Consider the following 27,130-nt stretch of genomic DNA (forward strand, 5'->3'; position numbering starts at 1 on the left):
GTCAGCTGGGATAGGCTCCAGCTTGCCTGCGACCCTGTAGAACAGGATAAAGCGGCTAGAGATAATGAGATGAGATGTATAATAAAGTTTATTATTTACAGTCGTTATAGTTAAAAGACTAATTAACATCATATGTAACTTGCTCCGAATTTGGTTTAAAATGCAAATGTGATTCTTATAAGAAGTTGTTAATTTCCTCAGCGAAATAACACAGAAAAGCACTTTTAAAACAGCATTAGTGCTTGAACTCTGAGGATGAAAACTTCAGGAATAAAACACTATAATGGCTCCAATGAATATTTTTTCGTCCTTCTTCATTAAGAGCTTTATCCTGGTCAGAGGTGCAGTGGATCTAGAGCCTATCCCAGGAATGCTGTGTGCAAGGTAGGAAACTACACCCTGGATATGATACCAATCCGATTTCTGGACGCCATGCACATGGGCAAATGGGGAAATGTAGTGTCATCAGTCCACCTGCATTCCTGCATTTAGGTGGTGGGAGGAAACTAGAGAACCTGGAGGAAACCCAGCTGGACAAATGGAATACATGTGAAACTCCACAGAGACATGGCTCAGGGTTGAACTGAGGACCTTGGAGCAGCACCACCATGCCTCCCTCCAATTAATTCATTTCATTCATTTTCTATCCCATTGCCAGTTGTGAGTGAGCTGGAGCCAATCCCAGCTGACACTGGGCGAGAGGCGGGGTACACGCTGGACGGGTTGCCAATCTATCATGGGGCGAACATAGAGAAACAGATAGCCATTCACACCCTCAGTCACACCAATGAGCAATTTAATTGACCTACCGTAATCCACATATCTTTGGACTGTGGGGGGGGGTCACCAGAGCACCCAGAGGAATCCCACTCAGGCACGAGAAGAACAAGGAAATTCCACACAAAAAGGCCTCAAGCAGCTGGTATGTTTGAACCCAGAACATGCTCGCTACAAGGTGACATTGCCAACTATAGCACCACCGTGATGCCACCTCCAATAAATCTGATACCATATTACTATATTTAAATTATGTTCATAAAATGAATCTGTACCATGATCACCAGACTGTGGAGGATGATAATAATAATAATAATTATAATAATAAAGTCAAACGGCGGCACGGTGGTGTAGTGGCTAGCGCTGTCGCCTCACAGTGAGAAGGTCCGGGTTTGAGCCCCGTGGCCGGCGAGGGCCTTTCTGTGCGGAGTTTGCATGTTCTCCCCGTGTCCGCGTGGGTTTCCTCCGGGTGCTCCGGTTTCCCCCACAGTCCAAAGACATGCAGGTTAGGTTAACTGGTGACTCTAAATTGACCGTAGGTGTGAATGTGAGTGTGAATGGTTGTCTGTGTCTATGTGTCAGCCCTGTGATGACCTGGCGACTTGTCCAGGGTGTACCCCGCCTTTCCCCCGTAGTCAGCTGGGATAGGCTCCAGCTTGCCTGCGATGCTGTAAAACAGGATAAAGTGGCTAGAGGTAATGAGATGAGATAAAGTCAAAACACCTATGTACTAAAAGTGAATTAACTCTGCTGCCTGCATAAAATCTAAAATCTTTAAAGTACTTGTTTTGTCCTTGTAGGCAAACACTTAAAGATTATATGCCAAACCTTCCAACAGAACCTCTTTTAGGAAACCAAAAGCCCTTTCCAAAACAGACAGACAAGCAACCAACCAAACACACAAGGAAGAAAACAAGCAAGCAACTAACCAACCAAGCAAAAGCAAGCAAGCAACTAACCAACCAAGCAAAAGCAAGCAACTAACCAACCAAACAAAAGCAAGCAACTAACCAACCAAACAAAAGCAAGCAACTAACCAACCAAACAAAAGCAAGCAAGCAAGCAAGCAACTAACCAACCAAACAAAAGCAAGCAAGCAAGCAACTAACCAACCAAACAAACAAAAGCAAGCAAGCAAGCAAGCAACTAACCAACCAAACAAACAAAAGCAAGCAAGCAAGCAACTAACCAACCAAACAAACAAAAGCAAGCAAGCAAGCAAGCAAGCAACTAACCAACCAAACAAACAAAAGCAAGCAAGCAAGCAACTAACCAACCAAACAAACAAAAGCAAGCAAGCAACTAACCAACCAAACAAAAGCAAGCAAGCAAGCAACTAACCAACCAAACAAGCAACTAACCAAGCAACCAAGCAAGAAAACAAACAAGCAAGCAACTAACCAAGCAAGAAAACAAACAAGCAAGCAACTAACCAACCAAACAAACAAAAGCAAGCAAGCAACTAACAAGCAAGAAAACAAAAACAAACAAGCAACTAACAAGCAAGAAAACAAAAACAAACAAGCAACTAACCAACTAAACAAGCAAAACAAAAAGCAAGCAAGCAAAACAAACAAAAGCAAGCAACTAATTAACCAACCAAGCAAGAAAACTAAAACAATCAAGCAAGAAAGAGAAAAAAGGACCGTTTTCCTAACAGCGTGCATGTACCGGTATTCCCCGTTACAGTATCAGTGAGTCAGTCCTGGAACAGTGTCCACCAGAGGGCGCCACTGAGACGCGTTTTCTTTCTTTTCCTTTTTTCCCCTCTAACAGGAAGCGCGTGTGCAGAATCACCCTGGCGTTGAATCCCGACTCTGATCTCGGAGTGAAGGCAGTTTCCCGGGGATCTGTCAGGGTGAGCGCACTGGCTGGAATGATGGCTGGTTTCGGGTGCAGAGCAGCAGCGGTTCTCCTCCCCTCCCTCGGTAAGTGATCCGATCCGCTCAGGCAGGGCTGCACGAGAAGTGTTTGTGCACGCGCTACTTTTGCTTGTCAGCTAGTGCTTTCTGCTTTTAAAGAATCGCACAGGAAGTGGAGAGAGTAACTTTACACCGCATCACAAACCGCCTGCTTAATGATCACAGAGCTGCCGACTGCTTTCAGCATGACGGAGGCTTTTCCCAGGCAGTAGTTGGATGGTTTGGGATCAGAGTTGTGGACTTGGGGAAGAACTGAGGCGGAAAGTGTCACTGTGATACTTTAGAGACACACTGTAACACTGTAGCGCAGGCAGGGAGGGAGGGAGGGAGGGAGGCAGGGAGCTGCTTTCACTTGCTCGAGTTTGTGCAGAAGCTGCGTTCACTGCATTGGTGAAAACAGCACAACATTTTTGACTTTTTTTTCTATGGAGTATAAAGTACACTGAGCAAAACAACAATCCAGAACAGGGTTGAATGAATGAATGAATGAATTGCCCCAGTCCTGAATGACACTGTGTGGATGTGTATTTGCACTGAAGGCAGCATTTTCCTTTTGATCTGCACACTGCTTCATCAGGACACTGAAATCCTCTCTGTGTGCACTATTCTACACACTACATAGTGTGCACCAACAGTGTTTAGGTGTTCTGGTGTATGGAAGGCTGTTTCCGCCACCATAACAATGAGGTTTTTCATAACAAAAACAACTTAAATGAGTTTTATAAACGGGTTTTATTCAAAGAACATTTGGCAGCCCAAGAGCTGAATTACATGTTCTGTACATTGGATAAAAGGTACATTGACAAATCAAACATACTTGGAGTTAAAATCACAAACAAATATATATATATATATATATATATATATATATATATATATATATATACACAAAATAAAACATCATGATTAGCCATTCTGGCAGCACGGTAGTGTAGTGGTTAGCGCTGTCGCCTCACAGCAAGAAGGTCCTGGGTTCGAGCCCCGTGGCCGACGAGGGCCTTTCTGTGCGGAGTTTGCATGTTCTCTCCGTGTCCGCGTGGGTTTCCTCCGGGTGCTCCGGTTTCCCCCACAGTCCAAAGACATGCAGGTTAGGTTAACTGGTGACTCTAAATTGACCGTAGGTGTGAATGTGAGTGTGAATGGTTGTCTGTGTCTATGTGTCAGCCCTATGATGACCTGGCGACTTGTCCAGGGTGTACCCCGCCTTTCGCCCGTAGTCAGATGGGATAGGCTCCAGCTTGCCTCCGACCCTGTAGAACAGGATAAAGCGGCTAGAGATAATGAGATGAGATGAGATTAGCCATTCCAATTCCAGTGTGCTATTCAGAAGTTGAACAAGGTAAGGAAGTGGACTTTTAGAGTATCGTACAGTGCGAACTGGCAACTGATCAAGTTTTTTGTTCTGTCTAGTTTCCCTACCACTTATCTCTCCCCGCAGTCGTGGAAACCAATGTTTTATTAATATCTCATAATAATGACTTGGTGTCTGATAATTATCACTTGCTATCTCATAATAACGAGAATTTTCCCATTAGGATGACTTTCCATCTCATAATAAACGTCCTAATAATTATGACTTAGTATCTCATGATAATTTCATAATATCTCATGATTATGATTTTCTATCTCAGTAATGACATAGCAAGTCATTATTATGACAAAAGTATCTCATAATAATGAAATATGAGAGTGGTTCTCACAATTATGACTTAGTATCTCAGAATTACTTAATATCGTAGTTATGAGATACCTTTCTCATAATAATAACTTAATATCTCATAACAGTGAGATGGCTTTCTCATAATTATGACTTTCTATTCCATAAGAATGAGATACTTTTGTCATAATAATGACTTGCTATCTCATAATAATGAAATATGAGTGGTTCTCACAGTTGTCAAGTCAACTTTATTGTCAAATATGCTATACATGCTCGACATACAGCACAGATGAAATATCAGTCCTCTCTGACCCACGGTGCAAACAGGCAATGCAATAAATAAAAATAGAATAATTGAAAAAAAAAACAACAACAATATAAACAGTATAAACACTCTACACTTAACACTCTGTTAAGATGAGGTAGTGCGGAATAGTGCAAATGAGCGAGGTAAAGTGAGATGTGCGGTCCCTGAGTTCAGTGTGTTAATGAACGATGAGATGTATGTACACTTGTGTTCAAAATAATAGCAGTCCAACACGACTAACCAGATCAATCACTGTTTTTGGTGGAAATTATATTTCTACATGGCAAATAATTTACCAGTAGGTGTAGTAGAGTCATAGAAAACCAACAGACCCAACATTCATGATATGCATGCTCCTGAGTCTGTGTAATCGAATAATTAAGTGAAAAGGACGTGTTCAAAATAATAGCAGTGTGGAGTTTAATTAGTGAGATCATTCATTCTGTGAAAAAAACAGGTGTCAATCAGGTGGCCCTAATTTAAGGATGAAGCCAGCACATGTTGTACATCCATTTCTCTCTGAAAACCTGAGAAACATGGGTCGTTCCAGACATTGTTCAGAAGAACAGCGTGCTTTGATTAAAACGTTGATTGGAGAGGTAAAACGTATACTGTAAAGAAGTGCAGAAAATGATGGGCTGCTCAGCTAAAATGATCTCCAGTGCTTTAAAATGGACAGCAAAGCCAGAGAGACGTGGAAGAAAACAGAAGACTACCATTCGAATGGATCGAAGAATAGCCAGAATGGCAAAGACTCAGCCAATGGTCAGCTCCAGGGTGATCAAAGACGGTCTGAAGTTACCTGTGGGTACTGTGACAATTAGAAGATGCCTGTGTGAAGCTAATCTATCGGCAAGAAGCTCCCGCAAAGTTCCACTGTTCAAAAAAAAGACGTGCTGAAGAAGATGCAATTTGCCAAAGAACACATCGACTGGCCTAAAGAGAAATGGAAAAACATTTTGTGGACTGATGAAAGTAAAATTGTTCTTTTTGGGTCCAAGAGCCGCAGACAGTTTTTCAGACGACCCCCAAACACTGAATTCAAGCCACAGTACACTCTGAAGACAGTGAAGCATGGTGGTGCAAGCATCATGATATGGGGATGTTTCTCTTACTGTGGTGTCGGGCCCATTTATCGCATACCAGGGATCATGGATCAGTTTGCATATATCAAAATACTTGAAGAGGTCATGTTGCCTTATGCTGAAGAGGAAATGCCCTTGAAATGGGTGTTTCAACAAGACAATGACCCCAAACACACCAGTAAGCGAGCAGCATCAGGGTTCAAGACCAACAAAATGAAAGTTATGGAATGGCCAGCCCAATCCCCGGACCTTAATCTGATAGAAAACTTGTGGGGTGACATCAAAAATGCTGTTTCTGAGGCAAAACCAAGAAATGCAGAGGAATTGTGGAATGTTGTCAAATCATCCTGGGCTGGAATACCTGTTCACAGGTGCCAGAAGTTCTCAGAAACTGTGGTTATACAACTAAATATTAGTTTAGTGATTCACAGGAATACTAAATCCTTAAGATTTTTTCAGTTTATACAGTAAATATTTGGAGTTTGTAATGAAAAATGCAGACACTTCTATTTTTTTGAACAGCCCAATGTTCATTTTTCTTCATTTTCTGTAAAGTAATTAAAATATTGATACATTTTTCTTCATGTTTTGATGTAGAATATAATGTGCAGTGTTCCCAATGCATGGAAATAAAAACTATTATAAGGATTTTGAGCTTTACTCACGTTTTTAAACACACTGCTATTATTTTGAACACAACTGTATATATGTATGTGTGTGTGTGTGTTGGGAGGGGAAACTGTGAGGATGACATGTCAGATGCTGAAGGGGGGGCAGGGGTGTGTGCGAGCAGAATCTGTGGCAGGGGGCAGAGGGGGGAGGAGTGGCAGAACAGGGAGGGAGTTGGGCCTCCTGACCGCCTGGTGAAAGAAACTGTCCTTGAGCCTGCTGGTTTTGGCCCGGAGACTCTGCAGTCTCCTCCCCGACGGCAGCAGGCTGAAGAGGCTGTGAGATGGGTGGGTGGGGTCACCCGCAATCCTGATGGCTTTGTGGGTGAGGCGAGACTTATAAATATCCATTAGAGAAGGGAGAGAGACACCAATGATCCTCTCAGCTGCTCTCACGATGCGCTGCAGAGACTTGCAGCAGGACACGGTGCAGGCGCCGTACCACACGGTGATGCAGCTGGTCAGGATGTTCTCGATGGTGCCTCTGTAGAATGTGTGCATGATGGGGGCCGGGGCTCTTGCTCTCCTCAGTTTGCGGAGGAAGTACAGACACTGTTGGGCTTTTTTGGCCAGTGATGCGGTGGTGTTGCTCCAGGACAGGTCTTCAGAGATGTGCGCACCCAGAAACTTGGTGCTGCTCACCCTCTCCATTGCAGCACCGTCGATAGATAGTGGAGCATGCTGGGTGTGGTCTCTCCTGAAGTCCACAACAATCTCCTTCATCTTCTCCACGTTCAGATGGAGATTGTTGTCCTTGCACCACATGGCCAAGCGGCTCACCTCACTCCTGTAGATTGTCTCATCGCCATTGTTGATGAGACCCACCACAGTCGTGTCATCCGCAAACTTAATGAAGAGATTTGAGCTGGATGTTGGTGTGCAGTCGTGGGTCAGCAGAGTGAAGAGGAGGGGGCTTAGCACACATCCTTGGGGGGCCCCCGTGTTCAGTGTGATGGTGCTGGAGGAGTTGCTGCCGACCCATACAGTCTGTGGTCTCCCCATCTGTCATGACTTAGTATCTCAAAATTACTTAATATCTCGTAGTTATGAGACCTTTCTCATAATAACTTTATCTCATAACAGTGAGATGGCTTTCTCATAATTATGACTTTCTATCTCATAAGAATGAGAATTTTCCCATAAGATTGACTTTCCATCTCATAATAATAAAATAATAGAGGTTCTCATAATTATGACCTAGTATCTCATTATGATTATTTAGGATTTCAAAATAATTGCATTATATCTCATAATTATGACTTTCTGTCTCAATAATGAGAGATTTTTGTCATAATAATAACTTGCTGTCTCATAATGAAATATGAGTGGTTCTCACAGTTATGACTTAGTGTCTCAAAATTATGAGATACCTTTCTAATAATAACTTGGCCATCTAACTGTTATGAGATTTTCTCATAATTATGACTTTCTATCTCAAAAGAATGAGATACTTTTCTCATAATAATGACTTGGTGTCTGATAATTATAACTTGCAATCTCATAATAATGAGAATTTTCCCATAAGGATGACTTTCCACCTCATAATAAAGGTTCTCATAATTATGACTTAGTATCTCATAAAAATTACATAATCTCTCATAATGGGCGGCATGGTGGTGTAGTGGTTAGCGCTGTCGCCTCACAGCAAGAAGGTCCGGGTTCGAGCCCCGTGGCTGGCGAGGGCCTTTCTGTGCAGAGTTTGCATGTTCTCCCCGTGTCCGTGTGGGTTTCCTCCGGGTGCTCCGGTTTCCCCCACAGTCCAAAGACATGCAGGTTAGGTTAACTGGTGACTCTAAATTGACCGTAGGTGTGAATGTGAGTGTGAATGGTTGTCTGTGTCTATGTGTCAGCCCTGTGATGACCTGGCGACTTGTCCAGGGTGTACCCCGCCTTTCGCCCATAGTCAGCTGGGATAGGCTCCAGCTTGCCTGCGACCCTGTAGAACATTATAAAGCTGCTAGAGATAATGAGATGAGATGAATGAATCTCTCATAATTATGACTTTCTATCTCATAAGAATGAGATACTTTTGTCATAATAATGACTTGCTATCTCATAATAATGAAATATGAGAATGGTTCTCACAATTATGACTTAGTGTCTCACAACTACTTAATATCTCATAATTATGAGACGTTTCTCATAATAACTTTATCTCATAACAGTGAGATGGCTTTCTCATAATTATGACTTTCTATCTCAAAAGAATGAGATACTTTTCTCATAATAATGACTTAGTGTCTGATAATTATCACTTGCTATCTCATAATCTCATCTCATTATCTCTAGCCGCTTTATCCTGTTCTACAGGGTCGCAAGCAAGCTGGAGCCTATCCCAGCTGACTACGGGCGAAAGGCGGGGTACACCCTGGACAAGTCGCCAGGTCATCACAGGGCTGACACATAGACACAGACAACCATTCACACCTACGGTCAATTTAGAGTCACCAGTTAACCTAACCTGCATGTCTTTGGACTGTGGGGGAAACCGGAGCACCCGGAGGAAACCCACGCGGACACGGGGAGAACATGCAAACTCCACACAGAAAGGCCCTCGTCGGCCACGGGGCTCGAACCCAGGACCTTCTTGCTGTGAGGCGACAGCGCTAACCACTACACCACCGTGCCGCCCTATCACGTAATAATGAGAATTTTCCCATAAGGATGACTTTCCATCTCATAATAATAAAATAATAGAGGTTCTCATAATTATGACTGAGTATCTCATTATGATTATTTAGGATTTCAAAATAATTACATAGTATCTCATAATTATGACTTTCTATCTCAATAATGAGATACTTTTGTCATAATAACTTGCTATCTCATAATAATGAAATATGAGAGTGGTTCTCACAGTTATGACTAAGTATCTCATAATTATAAGACACCTTTCTCATAATAATGACTTAATATCTCATAACAGTGAGATGGCTTTCTCATAATTATGACTTTCTATCTCATAAGAATGAGATACTTTTGTCATAATAATGACTTGCTATCTCATAATAATTAAATATGAGAATGGTTCTCACAGTTATGACTTAGTATCTCAATTATGAGATACTTTTCTAATAATAATAACTTAACCATTTCAGTGTTATGAAATATTTTCTCATAATTATGACTTTTTATCTCAAAAGAATGAGACACTTTTCTCATAATAATGACTTAGTGTCTGATAATTCTAACTTGCAATCTCATAATAATAGGATACCTTTGTCGTAATAATGACTCGCTGTCTCATAATAATGAAATGAGAATGGTTCTCACAATTATAACTTAGTATCCCATGATTACTTAATATCTCATAATTATGAGATACCTTTCTCATAATAATATTTCATAACAATGAGAGTTTTCTCATAATTATGACTTTCTATCTCAAAAGAATGAGGTGCTTTTCTCATAATAATGACTTGGTGTCTGATGATTATAACTTGCAATCTCATAATAATGAGAATTTTCCCTTAAGGATGACTTTCCATCTCATAATAATAAAATAATAGAGGTTCTCATAATTATGACTTACTATCTCATAATTACTTTATCTCATAATGAGAGACCTTTCTCATAATAATTACTTAATATCTCATAATAATGAGAGATTTTTCCCTTAAGGATGACTTGCTATCTCATAATAAAATGAGTTTCTCATAATTATGACTTAGGATCTCATATTAATTGCTTAGTCTCTCATAATGAGATACTTTTGTCATAATAATGACTTGCTATCTCATCATAATGAAATATGAAAGAGTTTTTCATAATTATGACTTGGTATCTCATAATAATTACTCAATACCTCATAAACGTGGTATTATCTCATGATTCAGAGAAAATGTTCCCATTATTATGAAATTAAGTAATTATTATATCAATTATGATAGTATCTCATAATTATGAGATAAAAAGTCATAAGTATATGTTCCCATTATTATAACATACATTTTCAAGTATTATGACACAATTTTTCAGGGCGGCACTGTCGCCTCACAGCAAAAAGGTTCTGGGTTCGAGCCCAGTGGCCGACAGGGGCCTTTCTGTGTGGAGTTTGCATGTTCTCCACATGTCTGCATGGGTTTCCTCCACAGTCCAAATACATGCAGTTAGGCTAATTGGTTATTCTAAGGCTACATCCACACGACAACGGCAACGAGATGTTATTTAAAAATATATCACGTCCAAATGGGCAACAATCAGTAAAATATCAGGTCCATATGGCAACGCTTGCTGAAAATGATGCAATACACATGCCACACCTCTAGGGGCGCTGTAAGACGGTCCCTTCGGAGACACCAGAACAATAGAAGTAACGACGCATGCGCATAAACTATTATGCGCGAGACTTCATATTAGCCACAAAGTCAGGAAAATCTGTTCGTAAAATTACATTATAATGACCAAATACAATGAAAAGTATTTTTCCAGTCTCACCTGTGAAAGGTAATCCCATGTGATCTCGTTTGGACAGTAAACCTGTTTGGTACAGTTAAACGCAGCTAATCTTTATTCTCCGCTTTGACCTATCCAAAATGGCGGCGAGGATGACATATGATTCTATGCGGAAGGCGGCGTCTTCAATGGTCTGGAATAAATTGAATGATACACGTTGATGGATTAATTTGCTGTTTCTCACCTGTGAAAGGTAATTCCATATGATCTCGTTTGGACGGTAAACCTGTTGGTACAGTTAAATGCAGCTAATCTTTATTCTCCGCTTTGACCTCTCCAATATGGCGGCGAGGATGACGTATGATTCTACGCGGAAGGCGGCGTCTTTAATGGTCCGGAATAAATTGGATTAATTTGCTCCTCTACGCCCTTTTTGAGGAATGTATTGTCGGACTTAAATCAACATCTGAAGAGGTGAGATCGCTCCTTTTCCCCCTATTTTTGCTGGCGGGATTGCACCATTACACAATAAATATTCACAGTGAAAATATTTTGTAAGCGCGTTTCATGAACCAAGTTATAGGATTTGTTGACAACTCGCATCGCAATGAGAAGATCATTGGCACTACTGGTGTTAAGAATCAGACCATTTCATAAATGAATATTTTGCTGTAGAGCTGCAGTGTTTGTACAATTGCATGTTTTTGCTTCACTATTACTGTCACTATTCTGCTTCTTGCATTACTACTGTGAACTAACACTGAACATAATAATAATAATAATAATATCCAAGCTCGTGTTTCACTCTCACTAGTGCTCTGTAAGGCTTTTTCCTGGTGATATTCGTTACACTTCTACCCGGCGTGAAGCACTCACAGTCATGTGGTTGTGACGTCATCGTAAACAAATCCGTTCTACTCATCCAGACGACTTCACAACGGCAACGTTGCCAGATCTTTCCACTCTGGAACCCGTTCTCAAAAAGATTGCGTTTTGGGCACCCAAAACGCCGGTGCCATGTGGACGCCAGGCCTAAACGATAAGCAATTGTATCGGAGTCACCTGAATCCGTTGCCGTGTGGACAGGGCCTAAATTGCCCATAGGTGTAAATGTGAGTTCCTCCCAGAAATGGGAGGGTTGTGGCAGGAACGGCATCGGGCATAAACCTATGTTCCAGTTAATATGATGTGGGACAATAGGGTCTACATAGACCCCAACTTGGCAACAGTACTGGCAAGTTGGAAGAAGATGACAAAATTTTTTAAGTGGTGGAAACAGGCTTCCATAAATTAGTATGGTAGAAAGTCTGCAAAGGTTCTCAGTCATCCAGGTCATCGCCATCCGTAGGTGCTAAAGAAGGCAACTGAACTTGCTGCAAATCCTTGAAGACATTTCACCTCTCATCTGAAGGGCTTCTTCAGTAGTTCTAGTGGGGAGTTCCAGGTATTTATCCTCTCGTGGACTAAAAGCAACCCTAAGGAGAGTCGTTGAGGTCACATGGGCCATTGACCCTCTCAGTCATTTTGTAGGTGTTAGGTGGGGTTTACATTAGACCGTATCAGCGGATCATCAGATTAACATTTTTAAAACGATTAGCGTGCACACAGCAACGCCAATTGAGGTATTTCACCCACGTGACCAAGTCATGTGATGCTGCCATTTTGGACGGCACGGCTCGAATCAGTTTGAATGCGAGGAAGGCGACAAACGAAAAACATAAAAGAAAAAGGAGCGAGATGCAGAAAACACCTTCACTATCCAGCGACGTAGGGCATTTACAGGGCGAGCAGAGGGAGAGGTATTTGCAAAAATTGAGGTTAGCAGGCTTAGAGAACGACGTTTACCTGCTTCCACCAGGATTGTTCACTGACCCATCGCCATACACAGGTTTGGGCGATTAGAATAGAATATTGAATAGAATATTATTTTCCTATTGATGAATAAAGTTTATAAATACTACTTATATTATGTCATAGCCGGAGCGCGCCAGCGAGCTCCCCGGCGCGCCAGCGAGCTCCCCGGCGCGCCAGCGAGCTCCCGGGCGCGCCAGCGAGCTCCCCGGCGCGCCAGCGAGCTCCGGCGCGCCAGCGAGCTCCCCGGCGCCCGGGCGCGCCAGCGAGCTCCGGCGCCCGGGCGCGCCAGCGAGCTCCGGCGCCCGGGCGCGTTAGCGAGCTCCCCGGCGCGCCAGCGAGCTCCGGCTATGACATGATATAAGTAGTATTTATAAACTTTATTCATCAAAAGGAAAATAATACATGACAAACAGGAGAACAAAATGTCTGCTACATGCAACCCTAGACAAATTAACACTGCCTTGTTTCACTGCTCAGATGGGTTAACAAACACTGACCCATTTACTTTTTGCTATATATTTTATCAAAATTGCGTTGACTGATAAACTAACCTGAAATTAAATGATCACTGCAAAGTCTGGAGTACTCTGTTGGCTCCCAATCCTGTCTCTTCACAGCTGCGATCCATTTGGCCCTCTTGTCTGGGTCAGTAGGAAACCGGTAAAAGGAGAGTCCTGCACGCTGTCCCTGTCTGTTGTGGCAGCCCACAGCACAACAAGCAAACACCATGGTTATTTATAGAGTGCTTACTGACATATTAATCTATTCTAGGTGTCTGTAACACGTTTTTTTCCAAGCTGGTTCTCCCTCTCTGTCTGCAGCGTTAGTATGTAGCTTGCCGTCCAAAATGGCGGACACCGGGGCGACATGTGACCCTGTGACGTCAGATGAAATACCTCAATACACGATTCGCGTGCACACAGCAACGCCAATACACGGATACGCTCGGCTCCGCAGGCATCCTGCGCTCCAAATCACTCCGCCCTGAACAGCGAGTGCGCTCTGGAGGGTGCGCACTCCGGCCCTGCGCAGCTCACAGAGCGCGCGAGCAGTGATTTGGGACTGAGCCGCTGTGTGTGTGATTCTAGTGCATATCGGGCATGCGCGTCACTTACCACTTGCAAGTGGAAGGATGGCAAGCCTAAAGACAATCATAACTACACAATGGGCAGTATTTGCATCAGTATTTGCAGTATTTTCATACTTTTATACTCTTTAATGAAAGGTGATACAAGATGGAAGTCCGCGCCATTTTTCAGCAGTTGCGTCACATGACCAACGCCAGCGAATCAGGAAGGTGGATGTCACAGTGACGTTGTCCAATGACGACGCCAGCTAGAGCTCAGGACAGCGTATCTGCATATTCTCAATGTTTACACAGCACCGGACCAGACACGATCTGGATTGAATACGTGGACCCTGGCGGATTCCCGTTTCCCGGCGTTTCCAGGCGTTTTAATGTAAACGGACAGTGCATCCGCGAAGAAAACGAGACAGATACGGTCTAATGTAAACTTGGCCTTAGGGTCACTGGGGACCGGGTGTGAATGGTGTTAGCAGCCTAGAGGGTCATTAGGGCGATCTGTGGGTCGTTGGCTCTCTCTGCCATCATGTGAGTCGTTGAAGTCAGCTGAGTCTTGGTGTGGATGTGTATTCAGTTTTCTGGGAAGTGTACCAAGGACTGCATTGTGGTGGCCTATGGTGTCTCAGACCACCTCCTCTGTGAAGAGCTGGTCATTCCAGGTTGACGAAGATGGCTTCTTTTACTCCTCTTTCAAACTGCCAGTCTTCTCTGGCTAAAATGTGTACATTGTAGTCCTGAAACAAGTGTCCTTTGTTATTGAGATGAAGATAGACTGCAGAGTCCTGGCCTGAGGAACTGGCTCTCCTGTGTTGAGCCATGCGCCTTTGAAGCGGTTGTTTCATTTCCCCAGTGTACAGGTCTGTGCATTCCTCACTGCATTGAATTGTGTACACTGCATTGTCCTGTTTATGTCTGGGCATTCTGCCCTGAGGGTGGACCAATTTCTGCCTCAGAGTGTTACTGGGGCTGAAATGTACAGGGATGTTGTGTTTGTAGAAAATCCTCCCAAGTTTCTCAGATAGTCCAGAAATGTAGGGAATGTTCTTGCGTTTGTTGCTGTTTTCTTCCCTGTTATGTTTTTTTTTTTGGTCTTGACAAAAGCTCAGCTGGGATACCCGCACTTCTGAAGTGCTTCCTTGAGGTGTTTTTTGCTCCTTCTCTTTTCCCTCTAATGTTGGAGTTCTGAGCCCTGTGATGTAAGGTTCTAATGACCCCCAATTTGTGTTCCAGTGCGTGGTGAGAGTCAAACAGTAGGTACTGGTCTGTGTATGTGGGTTTCCGGTAGGACATCTGGGTAAAAATCAAAACCCATGAGGTGGAAGCCTGCGCAGAACACATCAATACAGTGGATATCAACATCAAATTAACTCAGGAGGACGTCAGTGGAAACAACCTAGCCTTTTTGGACTGTGGCGTGCACATCAAACAAGACAGAAGCCTGAGTATAGATAGTTTTCACTTGACGTCACAGAGTCGGGGATTCCCTAGTGGCGGCCATCTTGCGGGTCAAGCTTACCATACGGGTGACTGAGCACACATTGTAACGCGCGAGTACAAAGTCTTCAAAAGAACCCAAGCAGGCTATTTAAAGCTAGCAATGGTGCACACCTGTTGTATTCACGGCTGTCGTAATAGGTCAAATGATGAAGTCAACCGGAGCTTTTATGGAATTCCCACTGTACGGGAGCACGAAGGCGAGCAGACAAAGAAACTCAGCATACAAAGGAGAAATCTATGGCTTGCGAGAATCAACCGCAAGGATTATCAGCCTTCCAAACACAGCAAAGTCTGCTCCGATCATTTTATAAGTGGTAAGTTGTTTAAATAAACAATCAATTGCGTTTAAGTTTGTTTTTGGAAACCAAAACATCATGTGAACAATCTCTGGAGAATGCCTAACTGGAACCGCTGAGTGTACGTTTACATTGCAATGTACACTTAATATCACTCGTTTGTCACGTTTCTATTTGAAACTTGTCACTTCACTCACGCAAGGGTCATTTTTGAAAAACATTTGAGGTCTATTCTGTATGATTTGATTTGTGTTTGGGATGCAAACAGCGCGCCTTTTGACGGATGCCGCCTGAATCGCACAGATCCGATTTTTTTTTTTTAGGGGGGACATTGGAGTGTCTGATTATAATTTCAAAGTAAATTCTGTATTAAAATTACTAAATAAGCAAATCCGTTACAGTCCATGAAGCAGGAAGTATAAGGATGAGGAAAAAAAACAGTTTAAATCGGAAAGCTGCGCACATTTGCGCAGCCCGAGCGGTGTGTAGGACTGCGCAAATGTGCGCAGCTTTCCGATTTAAACTGTTTTTTTCTCATCCTTATACTTCCTGTTTCATGGACTGTAACAGATTTGCTTATTTAGTAATTTTAATACAGAATTTACTTTGAAATTATAATCAGACACTCCAACACCCCCCCCAAAAAAAAAAAATCGGATCTGCACGATTCAGCCGTGAAAAAGGCGGCATCCGACAAAAGGTGCGCTGTGAATATATAAAGTTGTATATATCAGACAGCCTTTCAAGTTTGATGAAGTCAGTTTCAGGCTTTGGCAGCCCTGCATAGTCACTTGAAAATGCATCTTTTTGTCCACTTCGTAGGGGTCAATTCCCCCAATCAAGGCCAGTTTGGCTGCATACTGTTGTCGTGAGATGTCGTCTAATGTATCTATATACTTCTGTTTGCTTGATTTTGCCGACATTGATCTTTATTTTAGAAAACTGACTATATAACTTCATAAATTCATCCGAGATAACGTAGCCGGTAATGGCGATGGTCCGTTTTGTTTGCCCCACAAGATGGTGGCTGGAGGGCGTTCCCCGGAATGCCATGACATCAGTGAAAACTATCTATCGAGGTCTACCGGAAACCCACAGCACACACAGACCAGTACCTACTGTTTGACTCAAAACAACCTACAGGATGACCGAGAGGGTCGACAACCCATGTGATTTCAACGACTTGCCTTAGGGTTGCTTTTGTGACCCATGTGATTTTCAACGACCCACAGATCACCCTAACAACTTTCTAGACTGCTAACACCGTTCACACCTGGCCCCCAGTGACCATAACATCTACAGGATGACTGAGGCCCTGTCCACACGGCAACAGATTCAGGTGAATCTGATAAAATTGTTTATCGTTTCGGCCTGGCGTCCACACGGCACCAGCGTTTTGGGTGCCCCAAAACGAAATCTTTTGAGAACGGGTTCCAGAGTGGAAAAATCTGGCAACGGCGCCGTTGCGAAGTCGTCTGGATGAGTAGAACGGATTTGTTTACGATGATGTCACAACCACATGACTGTCAGTGCTTCACGCCGGGTAGAAGTGTAAAGAACTCGATGCGAGTTGTCAACAAATCCTATAACTTGGTTCATGAAACGCGCTTACAAAATATTTTCACTGCTTTCCAAAAACAAAAACAATCCCGCCAGCAAAAACAGGAAAAAAAAAAAAAGGCGCGATCTCACCTCTTCAGATGTTGGTTTAAGTCCAACAATACATTCCTCAAAAAGGGCGTAGAAGAACAAAGTAATCCATCAACGTGTAGCATTCAATTTATTCCGGACCATTAAAGAATTCTGGAGGATATCAGAATGTTGCCGTACCGGCTTCCATCTACCCCCATTCATTCCTCTTTCCGCGTCTTTCGTTTTACGCTACTGATTAATAATCAAAACTTTATGTGGCTGATGCTACAGAAGAAGGGGTTTGTGCGCATGCGTCTACTTCTATTGTTCTGGTGTCTCCGATGGGACCGTCTTACAGCGCACGTAGAGGTGTGGCATGTGTATTGCATCGTTTTCAGCAAGCGTTGCGTTGCCATATGTACCTGATATTTTACTGATCCATTGCCAATGTGGACGCGATATTTAAAAAAAATATATATCATTGCCATTGTCGTGTGGATGTAGCCTGAGAGGGTCAACGGCCCATGTGACCTCAACGACTCTCCTTAGGGTTGCTTTTGGTCCACTAGAGGACAAATACCTGGAACGCCCCACTAGTCAGACAGAACTGAAGAAGCCTTTCGGATGAGAGGTGAAACGTCTTCAAGAATTTCAAGCAAGTCCAGTTGCCTTCTTTAGCACCTACAGTATTGTAGAATGTAGCCAAAAAGGGAAATGATGTGTTCAGTGAGGTCTTAGTGATGATCAACACCCACAGTGTTTTAATGAACATTGTAATTCGACACATTTCTGGTTTCTGGAGTGTAAAAAATGTATTTATTACTGAAGAAAAAAAGATCTCAGAGTTAAATAATTTCCTGCAATGTTTTTACAATGCTCAGTTAATTGAACACACCATTTTCCTTTTTAGATGCATACTACTAATACTAAATTGTAGCTCTGAACATGTAAATCCTCTGGTTGTGTTTTTATTTCCTATTTTACTGTCCATATTTTGTATGCAACCACAGGATTAAGGTGTTCCGATACATGATTTAGTCATGTTGTTTTCAGTGATGGCTCACTGAACTGTTGAATGAACATTGTGATTGTAGGAATGAATTTAAATCTGGGGAATACAGGTATCCCGTTTTGTTTTGCAAAGCAGCTATAACTGTATTTATATTGTAAACACTCTAGAAAAGCTGTCAAAAATAATTCCTCCCGTGTTTTTTTTTTTAATATTCTGTGGGTGTTATCACTGGGTTACTTGAACACTGCATTTTTCCTATTAGAACCATACAACCATACTAAATAAGGTCAGCCTTAATAAATTCTTTGTTGGTGGTAACATGGTATGAAAAATTCCAGTAGGCAGGCAGCCAAAAAAAAAAAAAATCCCCCTTCAAGATCACCAGGTATTTGCGGAGGAAAATTCTTTTGCCTGTTCAAGATCACCAGGCATTTGTGGAGAAAATTTTTTTCAGACAGGCCATATAAAAACCCACACATTACATACGTTACAAGCCTTGCAACAGTGTAATTCATTTTATAGCAAATAATTTTATTTGACATGCAAATCTGATTGTGTTTTAGAAAAATTTAATATCTGACACAGAACAAGTTGGTAACTTTTATGTAAAGTATCAAAATGTCACTAACGTGAAACACAAAGTTCGATATATAAATCAAACTCTCCATTTAAAGGAGAACTGAAGGCAATTTTTTTTTAATCAAAATTCTATTTATCTCACTTTTTATTAAATAGGAATGCATTTCTGATAGCTATTTTGTCACTGCTATAGCAAGTTATGAGTGTTTGAAATATGCTCTGTAATATATCAGTCCATATGTCAAAGCAATGGTCATAAATGAGATTTATTGAGACCTGTGCGAGACATCGTAGGACGGAAGCAAAACATACAGTGGAAATCAAAGTGACCGATATCTGCCAATGTTGTCAAAAGACGCGCGCGCTCTCTTTCGAATGCTGATGTAATCAAGCCAGAAGTTTTGTTAGTTTTGATAGCAATCAGGAAAGTTTGAAAAAAGTCGGCAGTAATCATCATTTAAACTCGTTTTTGTGCAATATTTCATTTGGAAAACAATTTTCAAAATGGCGGCACTGACACCTGGCTGACACTTCACGTTTCGAAATCTCGCACAAGTCTCGTGAAGATCGTGCGGATGAGCGACGCCTGCCGTGGACCAAACCAACTAAATTCAACATGGCTAAAAACCGAATAGGCCGATAAGTATAATATTTAATTGCAATTAGTTGCCGATACGAGTCACAATATACTAAAACCGAAAATGTAATTGAATAAAACGTTAATGAAGAAATAAAGTAAGTTTAAAAATGACTTCAGTTCCCATTTAATATCATGTCAAGAACTATAGAGCTGCACTGAACGAGTTTAATAATCTTTCTAACACTACATAGGGCCAGAAAAAAATCAACGTCTGACACAGAAATGTACAACTTTTAAAGTATCAAATGTCACAAACTTAACATACATGACATTGTAATCTCTGCAAAAAGTAATAGTAAGTAAAAGTAAATCTAAACTACAGAGTTAAATGTGAAACTTAAGAACTCAAGTCAATCTCAAGTTCATGAGTACCTGCAGTAGGTTTCGCGCTCCCCCTTGTACCATGTGTACGAATGAAAACATGTACCGGTACGTGACTTAGATCAGCATCCTCGTCTATACAAATATCCGATATTTGTCTCCATTTTCTATGAACACACTTTTGCAAGTTTTAGAACAATCAACGCGCACCATTTTATTGCGTATTTTAGTGTCATTATTCACTGCTCCAGATATCAAAAACAATTTGCAGTCGGCATGGTTGTTGGACGCCATTTTAGCAAACACGCTGAATAACCAATGAGACAGCGGCTTTCTTTTCACCGTGTCAAATGGACCAATCGCTAGGCGCTACATGTATTGGTTTTGGCAGCAGTCAGTACGGGTATGGTGTACGATAGGGGCCATTTGGCAGGCCAAAAGGTTTTTATTTATTTATTTGTTTGTTTGTTTGTTTGTTAGTTAATTTTTTACTACAGATGTTTCACCTGCAAATTTTTTAACTTTTTTATTTTTTTTAAATACCTGGCCGGGTTACTGCTAACAAAGAATTTTTTTAAGGCTGGCCTAATGTCAAAACACCTAAATCCTGTTGTTGCATACTATTTTGGCATACTACATAGTATGAATATTATGCAACCATAAAGTTTGTGTTCTGATACACTATTTAGAATACAACCCCGATTCCAAAAAAGTTGGGACAAAGTACAAATTGTAAATAAAAACGGAATACCATAATTTACAAATCTCAAAAACTGATATTATATTCACAATAGAACATAGACAACATATCAAATGTCCAAAGTGAGACATTTTGAAATTTCATGCCAAATATTGGCTCATTTGAAATTTCATGACAACAACACATATCTCAAAAAAGTTGGGACGGGGCAATAAGGGACTGAAAAAGTTAAATGTATAAAAAAGGAACAGCTGGAGGACCGAACTGTAACTCATGAGGTCAATTGGCAATAGGTCATTAACATGACCGGGTATAAAAAGAGCATCTTGGAGCGGCAGCGGCTCTCAGAAGTAAAGATGGGAAGAGGATCACCAATCCCCCTAATTCTGCGCCGACAAATAGTGGAGCAATATCAGAAAGGAGTTCGACAGTGTAAAATTGCAAAGAGTTTGAACGTATCATCATCTACAGTGCATAATATCATCAAAAGATTCAGAGACTCTGGAAGAATCTCTGTGCGTAAGGGTCAAGGTCGGAAAACTCACTGGGTGCCCGTGATCTTCGGGCCCTTAGACGGCACTACATCACATACAGGCATGCTTCTGTATTGGAAATCACAAAATGGGCTCAGGAATATTTCCAGAGAACGTTATCTGTGAACACAATTCACCGTGCCATCCGCCGTTGCCAGCTAAAACTCTATAGTTCAAAGAAGAAGCCGTATCTAAGCATGATCCAGAAGCGCAGACGTCTTCTCTGGGCCAAGGCTCATTTAAAATGGACTGTGGCAAAGTGGAAAACTGTTCTGTGGTCAGACGAATCAAAATTTGAAGTTCTTTATGGAAATTAGGGACGCTGTGTCATTCGGACTAAAGAGGAGAAGGACGACCCAAGTTGTTGTCAGCGCTCAGTTCAGAAGCCTGCATCTCTGATGGTATGGGGTTGCATTAGTGTGTGTGGCATGGGCAGCTTACACATCTGGAAAGACACCATCAATGCTGAAAGGTATATCCAGGTTCTAGAGCAACATATGCTCCCATCCAGACGACGTCTCTTTCAGGGAAGACCTTGCATTTTCCAACATGACAATGCCAAACCACATACTGCATCAATTACAGCATCATGGCTGCGTAGAAGAAGGGTCCGGGTACTGAACTGGCCAGCCTGCAGTCCAGATCTTTCACCCATAGAAAACATTTGTCGCATCATAAAACGAAAGATACGACAAAAAAGACCTAAGACAGTTGAGCAACTAGAATCCTACATTAGACAAGAATGGGTTAACATTCCTATCCCTAAACTTGAGCAGCTTGTCTCCTCAGTCCCCAGACGTTTACAGACTGTTGTAAAGAGAAAAGGGGATGTCTCACAGTGGTAAACATGGCCTTGTCCCAACTTTTTTGAGATGTGTTGTTGTCATGAAATTTAAAATCACCTAATTTTTCTCCTTAAATGATACATTTTCTCAGTTTAAACATTTGATATGTCATCTATGTTCTATTCTGAATAAAATATGGAATTTTGAAACTTCCACATCATTGCATTCTGTTTTTATTTACAATTTGTACTTTGTCCCAACTTCTTTGGAATCGGGGTTGTAGTATTGTGTGGCAAGGAAGAAAAAAACCCCGCAGTATTTAATGAATGTTGCCTGATGCCCACCATTTTCACATATGGCATGCTAAGAATCTTTCATTTCGCTGTATTTTATAAACTCTCGGAAAGCTGGCAGTGTTGAATTGGTGTTCATTTAAACACAGGGCAGCACAGTAGTGTAGTGGTTAGCACTGTCACCTCACAGCAAGAAGGTTCTGGGTTCGAGCCCAGCGGCCGACGAGGACCTTTCTGTGTGGAGTTTGCATGTTCTCCCCGTGTCTGTGTGGGCTTCCTCCGGGTGCTCCGGTTTCCCCCACAGTCTTAAGACCTGTAGGTTAGGTTAATCGGTGGCTCTAAATTGATCGTAGGTGTGAATGAGTGTGAATGGTTGTTTGTGTCTATCAGTGCGTTTACATGCACATAGAGAAAATCGAATTTCTGCTGTTGCTCGACTGAAATCGAAGTTCTAAATGCCATGGAAACACCTTAGCTAGGCTGAAATTGAACCAAACTTGATTTCTCGTAATCGAGCTATACGACCTAGATTATGCGATTTTTGCCGAGCTACTTAGTGCATGTAAACCCTATCGAGCTACGTAGTCGAGCTACTTACTTCAGCACTGCCCCTTCCGGAAGTGACGAGTGATGAGACCACAAGCGGGAAACACAACAGCCTCGGTCGGGAAAAAAAAAAAAACAGCCTCGGTCGGCATGACACTTCACCTTAGCCGCCACTTTATTAGGATCACTTGTGTCTGGGCATGTACGCATCCAGGGGCGCCGCTAGGGGGTGAAAGTTAGGACAATTCTAAGGGCCTGGCACTGACAGGGGGGCCTGTGAGGGATATTAATATTAGTTTAATAGTATTGCCTTGTGTAAGTTTTTGAAATAAAATATTTCATTTCATCTGTTAAAATATGCAAATTATACATGGTTATGATTTGCTATAACATTTTTCTTGAATTATTTATGATATTGTCATTTCACCCCTCCACCCTTTTTACTAATGGTACAGTCTGATTCTGGGCGCGGGACACGTGAAATGTGTAGCTCCGTGCATGCACAGCGCCGCTATTAGCGCAGCTTATGGCCCTTTTCCACTACCCTTTTTCAGCTCACTTCAGCTCGCTTCAGCCCGACACGGCTCACGTTTTGACTACCTTAGAGCAGCACGACTCAGCTCGCTTCAGCCCTGCTTAGCCCCCAAAACTCGCACGGTTTTGGAGTAGGGCTGAAGCGAGCCAAACCGAGCCGAGTGGGGCTAGGGGTGTGAGGAGACACTCCCCTGTGCACTGATTGGTGAGGAGGAGTGTCCTCACACGCCCACACACGCCCCGCGAACACGCTGGGATCTGTAAACACTGTAAACCCGGAAGAAGAAGAATTACTAATTACGAGAATTTCTGAAGCCTTATGCGCCTCGCCTCATCTATATGCTCTTGCCAGTATCTGTTGGCGTTGTCGGCGACAACAAGCCACAGCACCAAGACCAGCAACACTAACGACTCCATGTTTATTGTTTACTATTCGGGTCGTGAGACTACCGCTTAAAAGATCACTGATGTCACTGTTTGCGCCGCCTAACGACATCACGTGACGTCCACCCACTTTCGCTAACTCCACCCAATGTGTCCACCCACTTCCAGCCAGCACGGTTCAGCGCGGTTGTAGTCGAAATGCAACTCCAACAGCCCCACTCAGCTCGACTCAGCCCAACTCAGCACGGCACGGCTCAGCCCAACTCAGCCGCGTTGGTAGTGGAAAAGCGGCATTAGTGGATTTCTTGCAGTGCACTATGTAATTGTATCAAAAAACTAGTGTAGTTATTCATCAAGGCATACATTTGATCACATACAATAAGTCAATAAATGGAGGAAACAAAGGAATACATTTTGTAATCCTGATTATTGATGATGTTTGCTGGAGGGCTCTGGAGTATCCATAATGTGCATACAGAATGTTATAAATCCATACTGATACAGTGATGCATGCAATTTCTCTCAACACAAACATTTGGATTGAATGAACTCCATAGGCTACTGAGTGGCCTAATAATAGTTGCTCATAAAAGGAAAAAAATATATATATATATATATCTTCCATATATATATCTATATCATTTTTAAGGCAACAGTCTATTCAGTCTAATTAGTTGGTAAGTTATTAGCATGTTAGCAGGCTAACAGTTAATATGTTCACCATTACAGATCAACTTCAACTTGGTGGCCATTTTATTAGGGACACTTCTGTTCGTACATACAAACTACACTCTTCTTGTGAACACGGAACTGATAACTTTGTTTAAACGCTTGAATAGCTCTTCTTCATGACGACAACCGGAAGTGTACCAACACGATGGGGCGTGTAGCGCCACCTGTGGCTCGGGTGCACAATGTACCTCACACAATAGCTCGATTTCCTTGTGTGCATGTAGGGTTGGATTTCTCTGGCACCCCTGCTGGGACCCTTAGCTCGATTACCGACAACAGCTCGATTTGGATGTGCATGTAAATGTAGTGTGTGTGTCAGCCCTGCGATCATCTGGCGACTTGTCCAGGGTGTACCCCGCCTCTCGCCCATAGTCAGCTGGGATAGGATCCAGCTGCACAGGATAAGCGGCTACAGATGATGGATGGATGGATGGATGGATGGATGGATGGATGGATGGATTTAAACACAGTTTGTATAAATGAAGAGAAGATCTGTCGAAGACTGGATTTCACTTTTTAGCCGCATACTGCAGGATAAGTTTTTAAGACCCCAAAATCCTATGGTTGTATACCATCTTGCCATACTATTTAGTATCCTAGTATGTACTTCTGTTTGTTTAGTAAGCTTTTGTTTTGTTTGTATTTTAATCAGAACTGGCCATAAAATATCCAACACCAGGGTTTCCAGATTGCATTGACTGTGTTTCCAGCCGATTCACAGTTTTAAAAGCTTTCCAATTAATTTTAACCCAGTCCAAAGCCTGACTTTGGCAAATCATGGGCTGTTTTCTGGGTCCCACACCATTTTCCATCCAAATGGGATTAAAATAGTCCATATGGCAGCAAAAACCATACAGACATCCACTGTGCTTAATTTACTACATCTAATTTATGGAATTGCAGCAAACTCTCTCAGCAGTAAGAGCTGATAAGCGTCTTTTAGAACACATACACTGTCATTTCAATATACTATGAAGATGAATAAGAAGCTGCGTTATTTGTTACTGAAGATGATACAAGGTACAAATGAAGTATCATGCCATAATGAATAATAATTTTTTTTTTTTTTTTAAGTTCTGCAAGAATCGACTCAATGTATCTTTGCTTTGGAATCAGGAATCCATCTGGTTTTAGTGGAGCTCCAAGTGTGGGTGGTGTGTGAAGGAAAGCCGTACTGAAGCAGTGACATTCTGTATTCTGGTCTTTTCAGTTTTCCGTCTTGAGCAGGTTGGCATTTCTCAGGCCCCTGTTTGCAATAGCGCCCTGGTTTGTACAAACTGAAGTGAGGACATTGTGTTCTGATTTATACGGAACAGGAATCAAGTGCTGTATGATCAAAGTGGGATCTCACCAGCAGATTATTAGATATAAAAAATTAGTTAATCAATATGTCTAAGAATTGTTTAAAGCAGAAGCCCTATATACAGTGCCTTGCAAAAGTATTCATCCCCCTTGGTGTTTGTCCTGTTTTGTCGCATTACAAGCTGGAATTAAAATGGATTTTTGGAGTGTTAGTATCATTTTGATTTACACAACATGCCTACAACTTTAAAGGTGCAAATTGTTGTTTTATTGTGACACAAACAATAATTAAGATGGAAAAAAACAGAACTCTGGAGTGTGCATAGGTATTCACCCTTTAATGCTTAGGGCCTCTGCATGCTCTTGCGACAAGGCTTTCGCAGACAGCTTTTCGCAGACAGTTGTAATTTATCGTTGAGCGGGGAGTAATAGGCGTGCGTGATGTTATTCACCGCCACAACACAAGGGGGCGCGAAATCGCTAGGAGTAGTTGGTGGGTGTGGTTAGTGGAGTGTTTATCCTCCGGTTACTTATAATGACTAGAACTGGAGTCGTATAGATGTACGTACTTCCTCGATCAACCGCTCTTCGTGCTGCTCCATCTTCGCTCGTGTTTTTAAAAATGGCGGTAGTGAAAACAAACCAAACCGGGAAAGTAGGGAAGCGGAAGTGCGTGTACAGCGGATGTAGAGTGGACCAATCAGAGCCCTCTTGTCTGCGACGCTGTCTGCGAGGCTTCTGCGGTGGTCACAATTTTTGGGAGGTGCACGCAGAGCATCTGCGAAGGTGGGGGGGCTACGCAGACGCCATCTGTGAGGACTGCATTGTCAGCATAAATTGGCCTTTAGTTTACACATACCCGGGTATGTATAGAAACGGATAACCGCGCCTCTCCGTTTTCAAAAATATCCACGATTACACCAGACTGTTCTCCAAAATATCTGCATTTACACTGATCCGCATGGATACGCGGCTAAGCGCCATTATGAACATGCCAGACATATAGGTGGCAGTATAAGGAGAAGTATAAAGCCATGTTAGCCTATCAGAATCGTGAAAATACAAAATGACATGACGGCGGTAAGCAGCAAGCCTTTGTCTTGGTGAAGAGACTCAGATTGTTTTGCAGGTCAAGGGGCCCACAGGGCCCCTCCTGGGAAAAAACAGGGGCCCATTTCTACAATGGGGGGCCCAGTGATTATCCTTCAGTTGAAGCGAACCTAGTGAGCGAAGCGAGCCCAATGAACAGCTGGGGCAGCCCAGGGGCTGTTTTTTTCTTCTCAATTCTGTTTTTTTTTTTTTGGTATTAGAAGCCATATGAAGCAATGTAGATGACAAAAATCAATACTTCAACCAAATATATTGAGATATTGTTTAATCGGTGGCAATATTTTGGAATTCAACCACAGGCCACTATACATCACATCTATATTATCTCCTCCTTGTAAATTATAGCACAAGAATGGGTTTGTTTTTTGCATGCTGTGACGGTCTAATTCTGCTTGTCTCTAATCATCTCTACTTCTAATTTCAGAGAATCAGATGGGATGCTGAATCTTCAATCTTGGGTTCAAATTCAGGCTATGAAGTTT

The 27,130-nt window shown here is 42.2% G+C and overlaps 1 protein-coding gene across 1 annotated transcript in view; it reads left to right on the plus strand.

Moving 5' to 3' along the window:
• Positions 1–283: 283 nt before the first annotated feature.
• The window catches only part of b3glcta (beta 3-glucosyltransferase a), a 456,351-nt gene continuing 429,504 nt past the window's right edge, over positions 284–27,130 (plus strand). The window contains exons 1-2 of the mRNA XM_060943556.1: positions 284–384; positions 2,554–2,705. Of these exons, the coding sequence (XP_060799539.1) occupies positions 284–384; positions 2,554–2,705 (253 nt within the window). The remainder of the gene's footprint in view (positions 385–2,553; positions 2,706–27,130) is intronic.

Source organism: Neoarius graeffei, chromosome 17 (genome assembly GCF_027579695.1).
Source record: "Neoarius graeffei isolate fNeoGra1 chromosome 17, fNeoGra1.pri, whole genome shotgun sequence".
NCBI classification, from domain to species: domain Eukaryota; kingdom Metazoa; phylum Chordata; class Actinopteri; order Siluriformes; family Ariidae; genus Neoarius; species Neoarius graeffei.